Genomic DNA, 18,429 nt, shown 5'->3' with positions numbered 1-18,429 from the left:
ACCAGAAGAAACTGCCGGCGGTATCACAACCCGGCTGACCGCCATGGATTTCATGGGGTTGGGAACCGCCATGAAATCCATGGCGGTAAGCACTATCAGTGCCAGGGAATTCCACCCCAATCCCCGCTTCCTCCCCCCACACCCTCCACACCCCCGCCACCCCCCCCCCCAAAGGTGGCAGGACCCCCCTGCCCACCCCTACTCCCAACATCGCAACCCAGACACACACCGTACACGCATGCATACACCACCAACACACATACCTGCACACATATCACCAAACATGCCAACAGCCACACACACAGTCATACACGCACACCCACATAGAGACATACACACACATCCATTCAGACATACGGACAGACAGACACGCACACATTTCCAAACACAACACACCCCCGCATGCATACACGGACTCACACACCCCCTCTACATACGCACACGCACACCCCCATGCAAGCACACAACACACAACACCCCCCCACCTCCTCCCCTAACGGACAATCAACTTACCTGGTCCGTTGATCCTCCGGGAGGGGACGGGATCCATGGGGGCTGCTCCGCCGCCATCACCCCGTCAACAGAACACCGCCACACCGAATCACGGAACGTGGTTCGGTGGGCGGTGTTCTGTTGACGGGGCGGTGGAGCAACCTCCACTTCCCCGCCTACCACCAGTATGGCTGATGGTGGCTCTCCGTCTGGAAAAGGACAGAGGGCTGCCAGCAGTCATAATTCACCGAGCAGAAAACCACCTGCACTGGCGGTCTTCAGCACGGCGGTCCCTCAGCGGTCTTGCAAAAAGACCGCCGAGGTTGTAGTGACCACCATAATGTGCTGTGTTACACAATTGGGTTTATCAATGCTTGTTTTACCAATGCTTGTTTGCTAATGTGAGCAGATGTAGACATGTGCTTCTAATTGGGTGTGGTGTAGACATGTGCTTCTAATTGGGTCTGGTGACTCACCCACATGTGTAAACTCATCTGCTTTCCTGATTGGCTATATGCCTCCCTGCTTGGCTTTGTTTTGCTTCCTGATCTCAGCATCTGATTTGGCAGTCCAGCCCCTGCTGTCATCCTTGTATTCAGGACTTTTAAGGCAATTCTTTTCTTTGTTCCTGTACCAGCTGACACCAGACATTTCTCCAGCAGTCCCGAAAAGACTGCAGCTAAGTGACTAGTATTCTCCAGGGAGTTTGTTCTTTCAGCGCTGCGCTTTCCTAGAACAGCTGGTGTATTTCGGACCTCGTATTTTGGCAGAGTGTTTATCTTGAAGAGACAAATGCATTTCTGAACAATTGTAGTTACTTGCTTAAATGTACTATCACTCTGTCAACAACGACCTGGCCCCCGAAGATACAAGGTGTCTGGCTGGACCGGCAAGACATGGCAGTGTTTTATCTCTTACTCTTCTACTCCCCCTTTCCTTTTGGGACACCTGCCAAGGTTTCTGTGTCCACGAGGAAGTGCCAAGAGGTGTTCCAGGAGGTCTGGGGGCATACCATCGCCCCTGCAGACATCCTGCATTTCAGGTGAGTGGCCTTGTCTCGAAACCCTGCTTTAGCTGGCACCTCTCTGCAGGGACGACCTGTGGTGGGGGTTCCCTCTCCTGATGAAGTATCTGAATCCAGCAACACTAGTGGTAGACTGTAGTTGTCCCGTCGGTTCTAAGGTCCAGCTGTCCAACTTTGGTGGAGGTAAGAGCTTGCCTCCCCACGCAATACAGTACCCTGTACACTGTATGATTTGCAGTTGCCAAGGTTTGTGTGCAACCATCCACTAAGTTCTTTGTGCATAGCAGCGCTCTGGCCCCCAGCACTCCTTCCTGCGATGCACAGCTTCCTGAGTGGTTCTCTGGTGGCCTGGTATCCCTTTGTGTCCTGCTGCGTGGGCCTCCATTTGCACCTTATTTGTCTCCTTGCTGTGGGTCTCCTGTGCATGCTGCCTGTCTTCTGAGGGCTCTCTGAGTTACTGAGAGCTCTCTCTGTCTCCCCCCTCTTAGGTAGAGGCCAGCAGGTCCCTCCTGGTCCTGGGCAGCACCATTTACCACTTAACCACAAGCTTTGCATGTGCCAAGGCTTGTTGGCATAATCCAGTGATGCAAACCAGACTGCAATCATCCATCCGGCGTGGGACATCTTCTGCACCAACCAGGAATCCACATATGTCTTCTTAGGTGCATACCTGACTTTGACTTCTCACTGGTGGTTCTTCTTTTGCACCTTCATCCGGGCTAGCATGGGCTCCTGTTCTCCCTGGACTGTTCAGTTCTTCTTGGACTTGGTCCCCTTCTTCCACAGGTCTTCAGGTCCACGAATCCATCAATGGTGTCTTGCTATCTCTTCTAGTTCTTGCATAATCTTCTATGACGACTTCTTGTGTGTTCTAGGAAAATTACTGTGATTTACTTCTGTTTTCTTGGGCTCTGGGGTGGGTTCTATTACTTGCCTTTGGTGTTTTCTTACACTCCCAGCGCCCCTCTACACACTAGACTGCCTAGGTGGGAAACCGACTTTAGCATCCCACTATTTTAGTATATGGTTTGTGTTCCCCCTAGGCCCATTGCAACCTATTGTGATTTTCACTATTTGTACTGTTTTCTAATTGTTTTTACATCTATTTCTGCATTCTAGAGTATATACTGTGTATATTACTTCCCTCCTAAGGGAGTATAGTCTTTAAGGTATATTTGACATTGTGTCACTAAAAATAAAGTACCTTTATTTTTGTAACATTGAGTATTTTCTTTCATGTGTGTGAATACTGTGTGGCTACAGTGGTATTGCAAGAGCTTTGCATGTCTCCAAGATAAGCCTTGGATGATCAGCTACAGCTACCCCTAGACAGCCAGCCTGGCTTCTAGACACTGACTACATTTCACTAATAAGGGAAAACAGGACCTGGTATAAGGTGTAAGTACCTTTGGTACCCACTATAAACCAGCCAGCCTCGTACACAGTCGATCTCACTTGGCAGTTGTCAAGCGCTTTGCATGACATTGACCCTGTTACATGGATAGTTGCCCTTTTGCCGGTTACATGGATAATTGCATAACTGCTGGTACATTTGACTGCGAGCGAACTTCTGTTTCTTTTTGTTTTCATTTTCCTCTCACATTAAATCAGAATAGTAGAAAGCCAGACTCGACTGACATATAAGTAAAATGAAAGGCCCAGCCCTGTAGGTAAATGTGCAGAATTTGTTTCAGATCATTACCGCCAAAAATCTGGAACTGTTAGGTCAGAGTTTGTAGCTTTGTCGAGTATAGCCTGATGTATAGTTGCCTGTGCTCCAACTGTGCCAGCCTTTCAGACTTGACCTGCTTTAAAACATTTCTCTTCACAGACTAGCTCACTTTTGATGGAAGAGGTGCGTTGAAGTTAACCCACTGTTTTATCAGAGTTTTGTACACACTGACTAGAATCAGCATGCTGACCACATTCTTAGCTCACTGTGTTTTTAAAGAAATACAAAGCACACTCTGTGCCAAAGTAACCCAGCTCCTGGCAGTTTTACTGTTTACTTATTATAGTCACTCACAAATCTAGTATGGTGCTGATTGGTAACACAACCTAGTTCTTTCTGCATACAGCAGACACTGTGCTGCTGAAATTCAACTACCCTTGAGTTAATGTATGGCTCTTAAAGCACTTTGATAGAAAAATATTCATTTAGCAGCTAGTGTGTGCCAACAACCAAATCTGAGTGCTACAGAGAAGGCTAACATTGAACTGCATGGATGTTACTTTGCTTGGCTCTGAGAACCCAACTTATTAAGAGTGTTGACAACAATGCAGTACTGAAGAAATCTTTCAATGATGTAAATTCATTAATAAATACTAAACCTCAGAATGTTTAATTCTTCCATTAGTTTACCCAGATCCCCAGTTGGTAGTGCTCCAAGTGCCATCCCACAGCCTGCAGCCCAACAGTAGTCAGCAACATATTGTCTAATTTTACTTCAGGAGTAACAATGACTCTCTGAGACAATAGCTATTGTTGGACCATTACTAGGACACATTTCCACATTCCACTGTACAGACCTGGTCACAAGACAGCACCAATTTCAACTCGATCATATAACTTTGGTGTAACTAACACTCATGATATTTCCCCTCTGCAATTACCTTACCTCAGGTCTGTTTGCCTATGTCTAGTGCAGACACAATCAGCCGGCTGACCCTAGGGGTTTCTTTGCAATGCATATACGTTTGGCACATCCATCAATGTCTTGAACTCAGGAACATACCGGTAAGGTTGTGGATGTTTTCCTATCAGTGATGGCCTTTGAGGAAGTGTTTAGAATGTGTGTTTCCAACAAAGGTCCAGGAGGGACAGAATTTATACAAGATTTGTCGGATAACCAATTCAATGGAAATCACAGCACTTATTATGAGAACCAGACCTGAATCTGGCCCTCCTGGACCTATGTTGGACATCCCTGATTTAGAGGACAGCTGTTAAATTAAAACTGCGGAGTAACTTGAGGGTGCGTTACTACCACCATCCATAGCTGCATGCGCACTCCAGCAGCTGCGAGGTGCAGGAGACATTCATGGGAATTACTGAAGGGTGAGCTAATGTTTCTTTCATGCCTTCTGGTAAAGACCCCAAGTGTGTGAAATGCTTCAGATAAGGAAATTTCTAGTGATGTGATTATCTGTCATCCCTTCCACTCCAGCACCAAAATGTTCATTTCCACTTGAGGCACCTCGTACATATTTTTCAGATTCAAGTTTATCATGGATGTTTTGGCATGTGCACACAAGGAGGTGCTGCTGGATAGTGTCAAGGTAGGTCTCATCTCTGACTATCAGTAATGTCCTTAGCTGTCTCATCAGGTCCTTGAACCTGGAGGTGAAACATGGGAGTGTGTGTTTAGTCTATACTGCTTCTGTTATGGACTAATACAGAGAAGGGGTTTGTTGATATAAGGCTGCAGTTTGCAGCGTTTAACAAGGAAGGGAAGTGGCATGCTTTGGCACAAATAAACCCCTGTTCCTGAAAATAAATCTAGGATATTTGCAACACATAATACACTGGCAGTTCTCAGCAGTGCAGAAAAGGTTCCACATGCCTTGGTGCAAGCAAGGAAAATTACTCCCCTGACCACTGGTTTGGAAGTGAATTGGAGCAATTAGGAGAGTTAAGTGTCCCCTCCCTGCAAAAAAAGGGCACTGGTCCCTGGTGCCAATGCACTTTCTGCATCATTGACATCTCACACAGGCATATAACCTATCAGAAGTACACAACATTTTTCGTTCTGGGCCATGTTTCTGCCCCCCACCCCCAGCCTACCAAGCTCACCCAAGATGCATGCACAAGCCATTTAACTGTTACTTGGCAAACTGGCTCCACAAAGGCACATGTGGTAGAATCTTACATTCTCTGAGCCAGTTCACCTCTGCACTATAGAAAAAGTAAAAGATGAATTGAGAGCCTCATTGAAAGTCATATCTGCCCTCACTCCTGATCGCGGTGGAACACGTATTTAATTTAGGGGCGAAGATATTTATGCAGGTGTATAATCCATATATTCTGAACAAATATCCAACCCTGCAATTTAATTTAACAGCTTGATGCAGTCCTGGAGTTGAACTTCTGACACCCATTAAATCTATCAATTAAAAAAAACATGTTACACATAGATGACAAAACACTGAGTAGATCTTTCTCCCCTTATGGTACAGAGTAATTGTAGACATGTGCCCTGTGAGCTGAATGCCATGTGCCAAAAAAAATTACACCTTAAAAAAAAAACACAAGCAAACTTATATTTCTGTTTTCACTTTTGCTTTACTTTCCCAATCCCTTATTACTGCTTTCACACATTTGCCTGCTGGTCGGACTTCAAAACCATTTTTTTGAGTGTAGAGTTTGATCAGGTAGATGTGTGCCGCTTCCACTCAAAAAGGATGCTTGTATTGCACTTGTTATTTTGTGGAAAATCTTGTGCTCAGTGCAACAAGACTGAGTTGGTTGTGGTGACAAGCCACCCATTAAGGCTATAGGCCTGATCTGTTTATTATGCAAAGTTAAGTCAAAGTCAGTAGGTCTGAATTATTTATTTTAGGAATGATTGTGCTGATGAACAGTCCTTTAGTCTCCCATTTTTTCCTTCTTCTCTGTCCTATAGAGCATCATGCAGTTCCCCAGACAGTCCTTTGAACAGTTTGCTTGCTGAGTATATCATCTACTGTGTGCTGCATCCTGCCCAACCCCTACTTCAAACCTAGGCAGCCATCTTGGAATGGTATTGTCTGTAGGGTATAATTATTGTACCATTCCAAGACATCCACGTATTTAAAAGCATTATGTTGGCCACCTTGGGTTACTATTACAGTGATACACTACACACTTTAGCATTCAAGATAGCCCACCAGTGCAATGTTTATTGAACAGCTATCTTGGAATATTATTGCATGCAGTGCTGTTTTGTTTGCTTTCAGATGGCCAACATTTTACTTCTAAAAGTCACAGTTATGTTAGAACTTTAAAACAATAATATGTGTACAACACTATTACAAGATGGCTGCTAGCTACTATATTTAATTTAATTTTTTTATTACGAGCATCTGCCCACCAAGTTTATGTGATGGCATTTTTTTCCTACCTTTATTCCTTTAATTTATCTTCCATATGCTTGTGGAGAATGTTTCTGTTTTATTGTAAATTAATACAAGAATGAGTCAGTGGGCTGATGTAATGATGTATGAGTGCATGAGAGCTTGAAAGAATGCATATATGTTGACTTTCCAAATGACTAAACTCAATAGTAAGTGAAAAGACCCACTGCAGTGGGTCAAGACAGGTGGCTTTAGCCATCCATGTCTCCGTAGATACTCTATTCCAACACTTGCATGGTAGCCTTGTAATTCTGGTCAAAAACGTTCTGATTGGGACAATCCAGCTATTTGAAGTCAAGTATGTTGCATCCTTTTTTTGGAGCCATTGTACTTATAACCATGCTCCAGAGGGCCCTTCTACTTTACGTACTGGAAAAACTATTCCTGGTGTACCCAATATTGCCTGAGCTTGCACGGAAATCGATAAGTCTGTGTCCCTCCACAGACAGGAATCCCACCAGGTCTAATTCAGTCCACGCTGACCTAAACTCCCATGACTTAGTCAGGCAGTGACAAATTAGTCACTGCCTGTCTGTGAAGGTGTGCGACCCTCCTCTGCTATTATATAGGAGCCGCCTTTGACTGTTTGAAAAGTTTCAGGGCCAGATTTAAATAAAGTGGCTCTGCACACAGTGCCCCCCCCAATGCCACCATGTGTTCACTATATCTAAGATACAGAGCACCATGGCGGTAGTTAGGGAACTAGTGTCAAAACGTTTGGTGCTAGTTCGGAGCCTTGCAGGATTAACATCAAAAAGTTTGATGCTAATCCTGCAAAGCCCATTGAGGCCCATTATGAATAATGGCATGCCTCCTTTTAATGCCTGCTCTGAGCAGGCGTTAAAAGTGCTAAAACAAATGATACAAAGACATCTCTTAGATTTCTTAGTGCCATTTGTTCGGCCCCCCTAATGGGGGACCAACCCCCTTGCAAACATTGTGCCTGGCACAGGCATAGTTGTGGCGCAAGGAGTTACAAAGTGTTGCAATGCATGCAGTGCTCTACTTTGCAAATCTGGCACAGCAATTTTGGCCTCGTTAGGCCACATTAGCATAGAACAAATGATGCTAATGTGGCACAAGGAGGCGAGGCCCTCGGGGCTCTTAATTCTGCCCCTCAGTTTCCAGATGTGAATTGTTAAGAAAATAATTAAAGGAGTCGTTGCACAGCCCCAACACTGGGTTGCCTGTATTTATAGTTTGGATTGGTCCATGCGCTGTCAAATCCAGCATTGGTTTAATGTAGAGGGCCAATTGTGGTAATTTAGTCCAACACACTTGTTCCTTGTTTTAATTAACCATCTATTGATTTGACATTTGCTATAAACAAACAATTTCCTAATTTCTATTGTTTACAATGCAGTTGTAATTTTATATCCATTCTTTATTCCTCACCACGTTCTTCGGTTATAACAAATTGTATCCGATCTCCTTTTTTCCCCTTTTAAAAGGGATACTCATCAGGGATGCTCACTATCTCCTTTACAATTTATTTTGGCTCTCAAACCTTTTCTATACCAATTAAAAACTTCTGAACAATTTTATGGCATATGCAGATGATATTCTTTTGTTTATGTCTCACCCTGACACTTCTCTTCCCGCATTCCTGCATGAGCTTAACTTATGTTCTGATGTATCTGGCTATAAACGTAATATAGACCACTTAATGCTCAATGCACTGGCTCTGTATTCCTTGATGCAGATTTATCTTGGAATTCTTCTAAGATTAAGACTGGGATTACAACCCTGGCAGTCATAAGACCGCCAGTGTTGTGGCCGCATTTGGACCGCCGCCAAAGTGCCACTAAAGTGAAAGCGCCACGGTCAAACGCCGGCGGTCTTGTTCCACCAGGGCAGCACTGCAAGCAGTGCTGCCCTGGGGATTACGAGTCTCCTCTCTGGCAGCTTTTCCATGGTGGTTGAACCTGCATGCAAGGGCTGGAGGAGACGGGGTGCCGGGTGGCCCATGGGGGCCCCTGCGCTGCCCATGCACTTGACATGAGCAGTGCAGGGGCCCGATGGCCAGCCCCATTGTGCTTTTCACTGTCTGCTTAGCCAGTGCGAATGTTGTGGCCTGTTTCCCACTGGGCCAGGACGCAGAAACTCTGTTTCCACCCGCTGGTCAAGCAGGAAACTCTTAATCGGGGCAGTGGAAAGGTGACTGCACTGGCAGTCTCCTGCCCAACGGAGTTTGGTGGGCGGCATTTGCTGCTCACCAAACTCATAATGAGACCCTAAATGCCTGGGGCTATATTACTGTAATACGCTCAAGGATACACTAAAGAAAATTCAGAAAACTTATCTGCAAAGTTTGTAGACCTCGCTCAGAAACGGACTCCGTTATATCTTTTGTGGAGGGGGCTGCCCGGACACCATTAAGATAATGCTTCTCCCTATCATTAACTTCTTCCAGATGATGCTTCCCGTTAAGATTCCTAAACTTTTTTAAGTTCAATTGATAACATTTTCTCAAAGTTCCTGTGGCAAGGTAAACCACCCCGAATCTCTCTCGAAATTAAAACTTCATGAGGCACTAGGTGGAGTTAATTTTCCTGACTTTTTAACTTATTACAAAGCTTTGGCATTAAGCATATATAACCCTATTTATCTACACTCAAAAATGCACCTCAAAAGCTATGGTTCTCTTTGGAAGAATCATTTATTTCCCCCTTTCCCATAAACACATTATATTTATGTCTAACCCCACAAAATTCTGGTTGCCCAGCACAATCTCCGATTCAATCAACTTATCGAAACCTTTTTATATTTTGCATTTTACCCCCATTAATCACTTCTTTAACAGTCCTATTTGGCACAATAGATCTTTAAGGAAACAACGTAATACCTTGTATTGGAAGGCTTGGGTGCCTAAAGGTATTCTTCTCTTTTCCCAATTATATCATAAAGACTCTCTCATCCCTTTTACTACTCTCTCAGCAATTTATAATCTCCCTATTCACATGGAATCCCAATATTTAATTCTCTCCACTCTGGTCCAAGTGGCTCTCAATAGACTTTTAACTCAAAGTTATTCTTCTATTGCATCATCTCCACACCCAATCATAACTTCTAACTATCCTAATGCAGCTGGTATTTATAAACTTCTGTTCCACCTAGACTCAAAAAACCGATTGAGACATTGTGGGAATCAGAAAACTTGGTGTTGGTTGGCCAACGTTTTTATGGGATAAAATATGGTATAAGATATATTATACTGCACGCACTGCAAGTCTCACACATACTCTATATGATTTATTTTTCTACACTCCTGTACATCTTTACAAACTCAAACTTACACAAAATAACAATTGTTGGTGCTGCCACACTCATCAGGGTACTGACTTTCACATATTTTTTTTTTCTTGTCCATCCCTATCTAATTTTTGGTCCTCAAAATGGCCTAACATTTCAGCAATAGCTCAAATCTCCTTATCAATGTCATATGAATTACTGTTTTTGGGTGGCATACTCAAAATTTGGGGTTCATTCAAGCTCTTGGAAAGCCGGTAGACCTCTTGCTTTGTACTGCAATCTCTATTATTACTTCTAACTGGAAGTTTTCAGAGATCATTACTCTTACACAGTGGTGGAATTCTGTGTTTTATCATCATAGACTTGACAGCTACAACTTGATTCAACAAGAACTTTCTTCAAACATCATCAGCTATGGTTGCCATTAAGTAACTACCACTCACACACTGCAAAGTAAATGGATTTTTCTCCTCCTTTTTAAAATGTCAAATATAGTTCCTGTTTTTCTTCTTATATATATTTCTTTCATCTTGTAGTCGCTGTAACTATTGACTAATACCTCTCTGTCCACATGGCTATCACTTGATTCCCTTTTCTATTCCTATAGCTCTTCTCCCGCTCCCTTTCTCTTTCTTCTTTCTTTATTCAAACTTGGAGTCTGATACTATATTGCCGTATATGCCTAATTCATTTTAATGTTTAATATGCAGTTATGAGTACAAAAGTCTTTATTTATATATATCCACAACTGCATATCTCTGCTTTGGCAATGATAAGTTAATGTTCTTGTATTTGACTCAATAAAAAACATATTTTAAAAGTAAAAAATAGAATGTAGTTGTACTGAAATATACAGGTTTCTTTTCTACACAGGTTGAAAAGAGGTGTAGTTTGAAGAACAATAATGCATCCTCAACGAATACCAAGGCTGAGACGACAGATATAAGCATTCAGGTTTGTCTCTATATGTTTTCATCCTTTAACCTTTTATCATACCTCCAAAACCTGGGGTAAAGCAGACTCAGTTAACACTGGACATTAGATATTCCAAACATAAATGTATTCTAGTCAGGATAAGCTTTGCTGAAGAAACATACAGGAGGAGAATCACATGACGAGAGTAGAGAGATTCATATCAAAGACATTCAAGCCTATAATTCAAGGACATTTTCCTGCTCCTGTGGCACAGAAAGACAGCAAGCAACTTAAAGCACTGCATCAAAGCATGTAGGACTACAAAAACCTTCTAGTACAGTGCAAAATTGTGTTTTGAAACACTACATGCATAACCTTGCCACCTTAGTGAATAACGGTTGACTATTTTAGTTTAAATGAAGATATTAAATTTGTGTGAGCTTTTGGATGAGTCACATGGTCTTCTATATTTTCATTACCATGACACTGAGAGAAACTTTGAAATCCACGGTCCACTTTTGCTATTCAACATCATTGACATATTTGTATGTGTAATTACAAATAAGCAAAAAACTAAATATTAGGGAGCAACTACTTACCTATCATTGGAATGAACAAATTGAAACAACACAAAGTGCCAATGGAAGATGGATGCCACTTTGCTATTGGTTAAATATTTGTCCTTCGGGAGAACACGTAAAACCCTCATGATTATAAAAGGTCTCTGTTAGATTCAGTTGGTAGGCTATGGGCATTTGGACATACATAAGCGATTGCTAAGAAGACACTTTTTGCCAAGCCTATTTCGATTTATAATTGTTTACCAATGTCTGATGTTGCTTATTCATTTTAATTAGTACTTCTTTTTAGCTAGTGAAAATTCATATTTGATATACCGGCAAAATATCTGAAAACTCATAATGTCAAAATATCACTCTTTATCATTCCATTGTTTCACTATGAGAGTAACAGACCAAGGACCAGTCGCCTAGGTTTACTCATAAACGAAAAATAAAATAATTGTAGGATTCTTCTTGGAGACTCCCCAGCTCTGAGACAATAAAGTCGGAAATCTCTCAACAAATACTGTGGGCCTCATTTACTGGGCCCTAGTGGCACACTGTGCCACCAGAGCATGGCTTTTCATGGCCTTGTAAATATGGACCCCTTTCATGCATAACCCCGTGTGAAAGGGGCATTCTGTGGGTGTTGCTGTGGGTGTTTCCATGCAACACCCATGGAATCCAACAGAATTTCACATTCCCAGATTTAGAAATCTGGGACTCCGTCACATTTCTATGCCACCTCAGGGGTGGCGTTAAAGTGGCACAATGGGAAGCAATAACTTTATTTCTTTGCTCATTGTTTCCTCTTTCTATGTATGCTGCCTTCTACAGCAGACATAGAAAGAGGGAAATACCAATAATGATTGTTTGTGTGCAGGAATGTGCCTCTTCCTGCACATAAACTATCATCCCTTCAATGCACTATGGTGCAAGGATCCCTGGTATGGCGTTAGGCAGCAATTTGTGCACCAGCTCAAGTGACAAGGACAGGAATGCACTGTATTTTATAGATATGGTGCATTCGTGTCTTTTTGTTCTGACTCAGGGAGGCACAGCAAAAAGGCATGTGGCACTGCCTTGTGCTAAAACTTAGTAAATGAGGCCCCATGTGTTTCATTAATCTTTGAATGATACCTGTTCTGTGCAAATATAGGCTCGCGTTTGGACCTTAGAGGTGCTATGGATGGATTTTTCCCATTTGTTCTGGCAGAAAGGAGGAGTCCAGGAATTTCATACTGGTGCTCAATAACTATGAGCCTTTTTAGTGTTTGACACACCGGGTCATTTGAAATTTTGTGAAGACTGAAGCAAATTTCATACTTAAACAAGTGAATATTCCTCCATGGATTAACTGAAGGGATGGGCTACCATTGGAAGCCATTGTCTTTGATCATGTGCAACACTCCACTGTCTTTGGGCTGGGCTATAGGTATAGACATACCATATACATACATACATACATACATACATACATACATATATACAAAACGTTACAGGAGGGACGGTGTCTCCTTCTTCCCTGGCACCCAGTAGTTGCCGCAATTAAAAATAGGCAGTAAAGGGACATCTGTCAAATGTTGGAAACGTTAATTAAAAAAAAGTATAACAGAATGTAAAAATAGAGTAGAGTAATTTTTTGACACTTGTCTAGCAATGCATCAGTTTTGCGCCACAGATGCATCAGAACTTCTTACGCATATGTGAAAACATGCGCCATGGAACTCTGTATTGTAAATGCAGTGCATCCATAGAGTTGTTGGGGGTCGTAGGGAAGCACAAGAACTGCATTGAATAATTTGTTCAATTTCATATAGTCACTTGGTGCCTCTTTTAGAAGAATCTGACGCATTGGCTCCGATCCGTCAGCTTCGTGTAAAAAAGGCCCCAAGTGACTACATGAAATTGAACAAATTATTCAATGCAGTTCATAGACCAACCAGATACTACTTATTTAAAATAAAAACAAAATACCAACCAAAACAGTTTTACCTGCAGATACAGAATGTGCATAAAACTACCAACGCTACAGGGCAAACATATGTTTTTCAAACTAACAAAAAGGATAGCAGTGCAAGAATTATGAATGCAATAAGAGAAATAGAAAAAACTATTAGAAACATTGTTGGTTTTCTGTAATTGGCGTTACTGTTGAAAACAGTAATGCAAAACTGTTACGCTTCATGTTGTTAATATTCTAATATGTTATTTCTTTCCTTTAAATTGCTTACCAGAAATTACATGGCCCACCTTGGATTAAACCTGATGCAAGAGCAACAATGGAAAATCATTTAAATAATAGTGCACATTTCAACAAAACAGAAGAACAGACGTTGTAAAAAAGATTGAAAAAAAGAAAAAGACGTTTCTAATTTGCTCTCGTCTGATATTTCTTTAAGTCTGAAGGCATGGACTTGTTCTGGTTTCTAAAGCATGTAACTTTTTCAAAAAAAATCTGAATGTTTGTAAACTAGTCTGGGAAGTTTTCAAAAAATTATAAACATGTTAATATATTTTAGCAATAATATAATAGAAGTGGATGTGTGAAACAATGCTTTGTAATACAGTCAACATTTTTGAAATATTATGTTATTTGATCGATAATTGCTTATTATAAATGAGTTTGGTTTTAAATGTCTGACATTCAGAAGTTCTATTCTTGAATTTTCTTTGCATTGCACTTGAGATAAAAAGTCAATGGTTCTACAAATAAAAGAAAACGATGCTAGTATAACATGCGTGTGTTGGGTTTCATACAAGACTTCAGAAGGAATGGAAGACTAGATGGCCTGGCTAGAAAAATGTATAATTCTGTAAGCAAGATATTGAGTAAATGAAAATAGGGTCTGTGCCTTTTGGAATCTCAAACTTCAGACTGTAAATGGATAAGTTATGGCCAATTTACAAATTAGGCTAATTCAAGTGTTAAGATACAAGCTCTTTGGATTTATCATTTTCCGTCAGTATCCCCGCAACTAAATCTGGTTATTTTGAGCTATATCAGCCGGAAGACGGAACAAATTGTGACCTGATTTTACCGGGTGAAAATCTTTACGGGTATCGATTCTGGCTGGAAAAAATGGCAAGGTTTCTGTCCCCAATTACCAACTGCGTTGATCAAGTAGTACCTAAACGTGAGGATCATAGCAGGGCAGAGTGGAGTATTCCATGCCTCCCATGTGTTGTGTGGGCTAGGCAGAGGTCAGGCTGTACTTGTGCCCAGCAGCTGCCTGTCTTGTTGGAAATTGGGTTAATGGTTGGGGGGGCACCCCTACTAAAGCAGCAAAGTCAATTCTTGTCAGGGTGAAGCACAAGCAAAACCCAAATTAACATGTACTTATCCCTCTGGTCGCCTGGCACAAGAGCACTCAGACTTAGCTTAGAGGAAATCTGCAAAGTATTTATGCATCTCTTCAAACAGTAGTAAAGTGAAAACACAACACAAGGGAATTGCACAGCAATTTAGAATAGTAGAGTAAAATTCAATACAGAACTGTAGAAATGCAATTTTGAAGATTTAAGTGAAAATAGTGCCTAGAAGCCCAAAGCTCTAACTGTGGTTATCTGGTCATACCAAGCCAGGATGCAGTCTCAAATTCAGCTCAACCTCGAAGCGCAGGCTAGATCCAGGGGCCAAGTTAGACACGCTGGCCAAAGTACCTTAAATCCTGGTTTGCAGAGCTTTACAAGATCCTGCATTGAGGATGCGTCATGCAGCAGAAGTTCTGAGGGAGCTATTGGGCTGTGATGTGGAGTCTTTCTTTGTCATCAAGGATGCTGTTGATGAGTGGCTTCCAATGCAAAATCCTGCATCAAAGATGCATCACACATTGGTGGTGTCGAAGAAGCTTGGGGCTGAGTTGCAAGGTCCATTGTGGTCATGGTGGATGCCGTCAATGTGGGGCTTGCAGCACAACGGCCTGTGTTGATGATGTGTCACACAGTGGCCATTCCGAGGGGACTGCAGGCTGGAATAGCGGTTTGGTGTCAGGTATCCATCACGCTGTATTGGTTCTGCCCAGCGGGGCTGGTAAAGCACCTTCAAGTCCGCTTCCAAACATCCAGGACTGAGGTGGCACCATTTGGCAGGTAGGACTCTGCAAAGGAGTCCAGTTGCTGGGTTTAAGGTGATTCAAGCCTTTTCAGTCCCTGGGGCTCTGATCAACCAACTAGCACTTGGAATGACTCTGGTGGTCCTGATTACAAGATGCAGGTCCAGTCCTTTTTACTCAGGCAGCAGAGTAACAGTCATTCTTGCAGAGCAGCACAACAGTCCTTATGAGCCTTCCAAAGGTCCAGAGATTAATTAAACAATTGTCTCTAAGGTTCTACAATGTATACTTGATGTCTACTTTTAAATAGGAGAAGGTTCTTGTGGTTTCCACCCATCCTGTCTCACTATCTGGGAGCAATACATTAAGGGCAGTTACACCTCATCATGGACCCAGGATACCGGCTGCAGGCACTAAGGGGGTCATTCTGACTTTGACGGGCGGTGGAGGCCGCCCGCCAAAGTCCCGCCGGCAGAATACCGCAGCCCAGCGGGAAACCCCCTTCCATGAGGATGCCGGCTCCGAATGGAGCCGGCGGAGTGGAAGGGGTGCGACGGGTGCAGTTGCACCCGTCGCGATTTTCAGTGTCTGCTTGGCAGACACTGAAATCTTGGTGGGGCCCTGTTAGGGGGCCCCTGCAGTGCCCATGCCATTGGCATGGGCACTGCAGGGGCCCCCAGGGGCCCCACGACACCCGTTACCGCCAGCCAAGTTCTGGCGGTCAAAACCGCCAGAACCAGGCTGGCGGTAAGGGGGTCGGAATCCCCATGGCGGCGCTGCTTGCAGCGCCGCCATGGAGGATTCCCTTGGGCAGCGGGAAACCGGCGGGACACCGCCGGTTTCCCGTTTCTGACCGCAGCTGTACCGCCGCGGTCAGAATGCCCTTGGGAGCACCGCCAGCCTGTTGGCGGTGCTCCCGCGGTCGTTGGCCCTGGCGGTCCATGACCGCCAGGGTCAGAATGACCCCCTAAATGGTTGGGGCACAAGAATACCAACTTTATTAAAAGTGGAGTTTTCAGAATTTATCATTAAAGAGGGATTTATATTACAATTATTTAGACACCAAACTCGACATGCTGACCTGGTCCCAATTGAAAGCAATGACTTATTAAAAGTAATAAATTAACCCAAAGTTTTCCTATGAGAAAGGCTGGCCTTGCAGTAGTGAAACATGAGTTTAAGAGTTTTTTACTACCAGGACATGTAAATGTTAAAAGTACATTTCCAGCTTTTTAAATGCACTGCTCCCTGCCCTATGGTCTGTTTGTGGCCTTCACTAAGCATGACTTATAGACATTAAAAAGAAAGGTTTATTCCTGGCAAAAGGTTTATTTTGCCAGGTCGAAATGGTAGATTGAGACTGCACACAATGCTGCAATGGCACGCCTGAGACATGTTTGAAAGGGCTACTTAAGTGGGTGGCACAATCAGTGCTGCAGGTCCACTCATAGCATTTACTTTATTGGCTCAGATTAAATGTAGAACCATTTCATTAGGGACTTACAATTAAGTTAAATGTGCCAATTAGGAGTAAGCCAATTTTACTATGTGTTACATAGTGAGCACACACACTTCAGAAGTGGTTAGAAGTGGAAGGGTGCACAGAGCCCTAAGGCCAACAAAAATGACATCAGCAAAAATGGAGGAGTAAGGTAAAACGTTTGGGGGAAGACCACCCTAAGGCAGACAGGTCTAATGCACACAGTTTACTTCCAAATGTTGCAAATGATAAAAATTAACAGTGTTCATGCACTTTTAAATATGGCTGCAGGACTTATCGCGATCAGCTGTAGTAGTATCCTGCACAGGGGCACCTCACCACCTAACCTGTAATCTGTCCCTCACTCACAATTTTATTCAAATCAGTTTCTTTACTGAAGTCATGCTTCTTCAAAACATACATTTGAAAAAATATAAAAATATAAATCCTTTCTTATAGCAGGTTTTGAGGTACTTTGTGACCTATTAAGTTTTTGTTTTGCCCAGCACAATTGACAGCATTAGATGTGCTATTTCTGTACTAAGTTTTTTCAATATATTATGAATCATATTTTATGTTATGTTATGTTTTGTTATGTTATGTTATATTATCTTATATTCAAACTGTCAAGACTATGTTATTGCAGTAAATCATTAACTTCAATACATGTTAAGAAAGGATCCGTTCTCATGGTATGTGTCTCTAGGAACCGTTATGAAATCCCATCAGAGCTCATAAGAAATTCTCTATTGACCTGTTACACATTGCAATTTCAGAGGCCACTGATGAATTACCACCCTCTGGAAACAAATATTAGGACAGAGACAGAAGAATCAAGAACACTTGCAAATGGTTCACACATGAGCCTTTTTGGCCCAAACAATTGGAGTAGACCATTCTGAGGTTTCCATTTCCTCTATGACACCTTCCTTACCTATCCTTGTCAGTTCATTACATTATGGTTCTCACATTCCCAAGAGTATACTCCTAACCTTGTCAGCCACGGGCACAGAGTTGCTCTTTATCACTATGATGTGGGAAAATTTGTCAAGCAAACCTATTTTTTCTGAAAATTCCTTCTCTGTCGAGACTATACTTAACTCTCTGTCAGTCTTCTTGAGGGTGGTTAGGATCAAGGCGAATGTGTAGTTCACTGTGTCAATCCAATGTGCTCTGCATGGATGGGTTCAAATCCCATCCTTGTCACCAGTGTACAAATTGAGAGTCTGAAATGTGGTTGAATATGAGAGTGAGTTTATTAAGTTAAATTTTACAGTAAGGGAACTGCCAGGCAACTGCTGGGGAAAGAATATGCAAAGACGTAGCTTAAACCTAGATTGGAGGAAAAGAGACACTCAGGCTTCAGGATGTTACATGCATCCACAGAGTGAGTGAGATCAGTAAGGAATGCTATGACTTCACTTTAACATGGGTCATTTTGAAACACAGTAGTTTAACCATAGAGAAGAAAGAAAAGCAAAAGTGCAAGATTGTAGATGTTAGTGTGGAATACTAAGGGGGCAGTACAGATGTAAAGGG

General features: G+C 42.5%; 1 protein-coding gene across 1 annotated transcript in view; it reads left to right on the top strand.

The window, feature by feature from the left end:
* LUZP2 (leucine zipper protein 2) overlaps positions 1–13,823 on the top strand; it is a 1,083,806-nt gene extending 1,069,983 nt beyond the window's left edge. The window contains exons 11-12 of the mRNA XM_069221952.1: positions 10,754–10,834; positions 13,593–13,823. Coding sequence (XP_069078053.1) covers positions 10,754–10,834; positions 13,593–13,697 — 186 coding nt within the window. The 3' untranslated portion in view covers positions 13,698–13,823. The remainder of the gene's footprint in view (positions 1–10,753; positions 10,835–13,592) is intronic.
* The last annotated feature ends 4,606 nt before the right edge of the window (positions 13,824–18,429 follow it).

Source organism: Pleurodeles waltl, chromosome 3_1 (assembly GCF_031143425.1).
Source record: "Pleurodeles waltl isolate 20211129_DDA chromosome 3_1, aPleWal1.hap1.20221129, whole genome shotgun sequence".
NCBI lineage: Eukaryota > Metazoa > Chordata > Amphibia > Caudata > Salamandridae > Pleurodeles > Pleurodeles waltl.
This window is presented reverse-complemented; position numbering and strand designations above follow the sequence as displayed.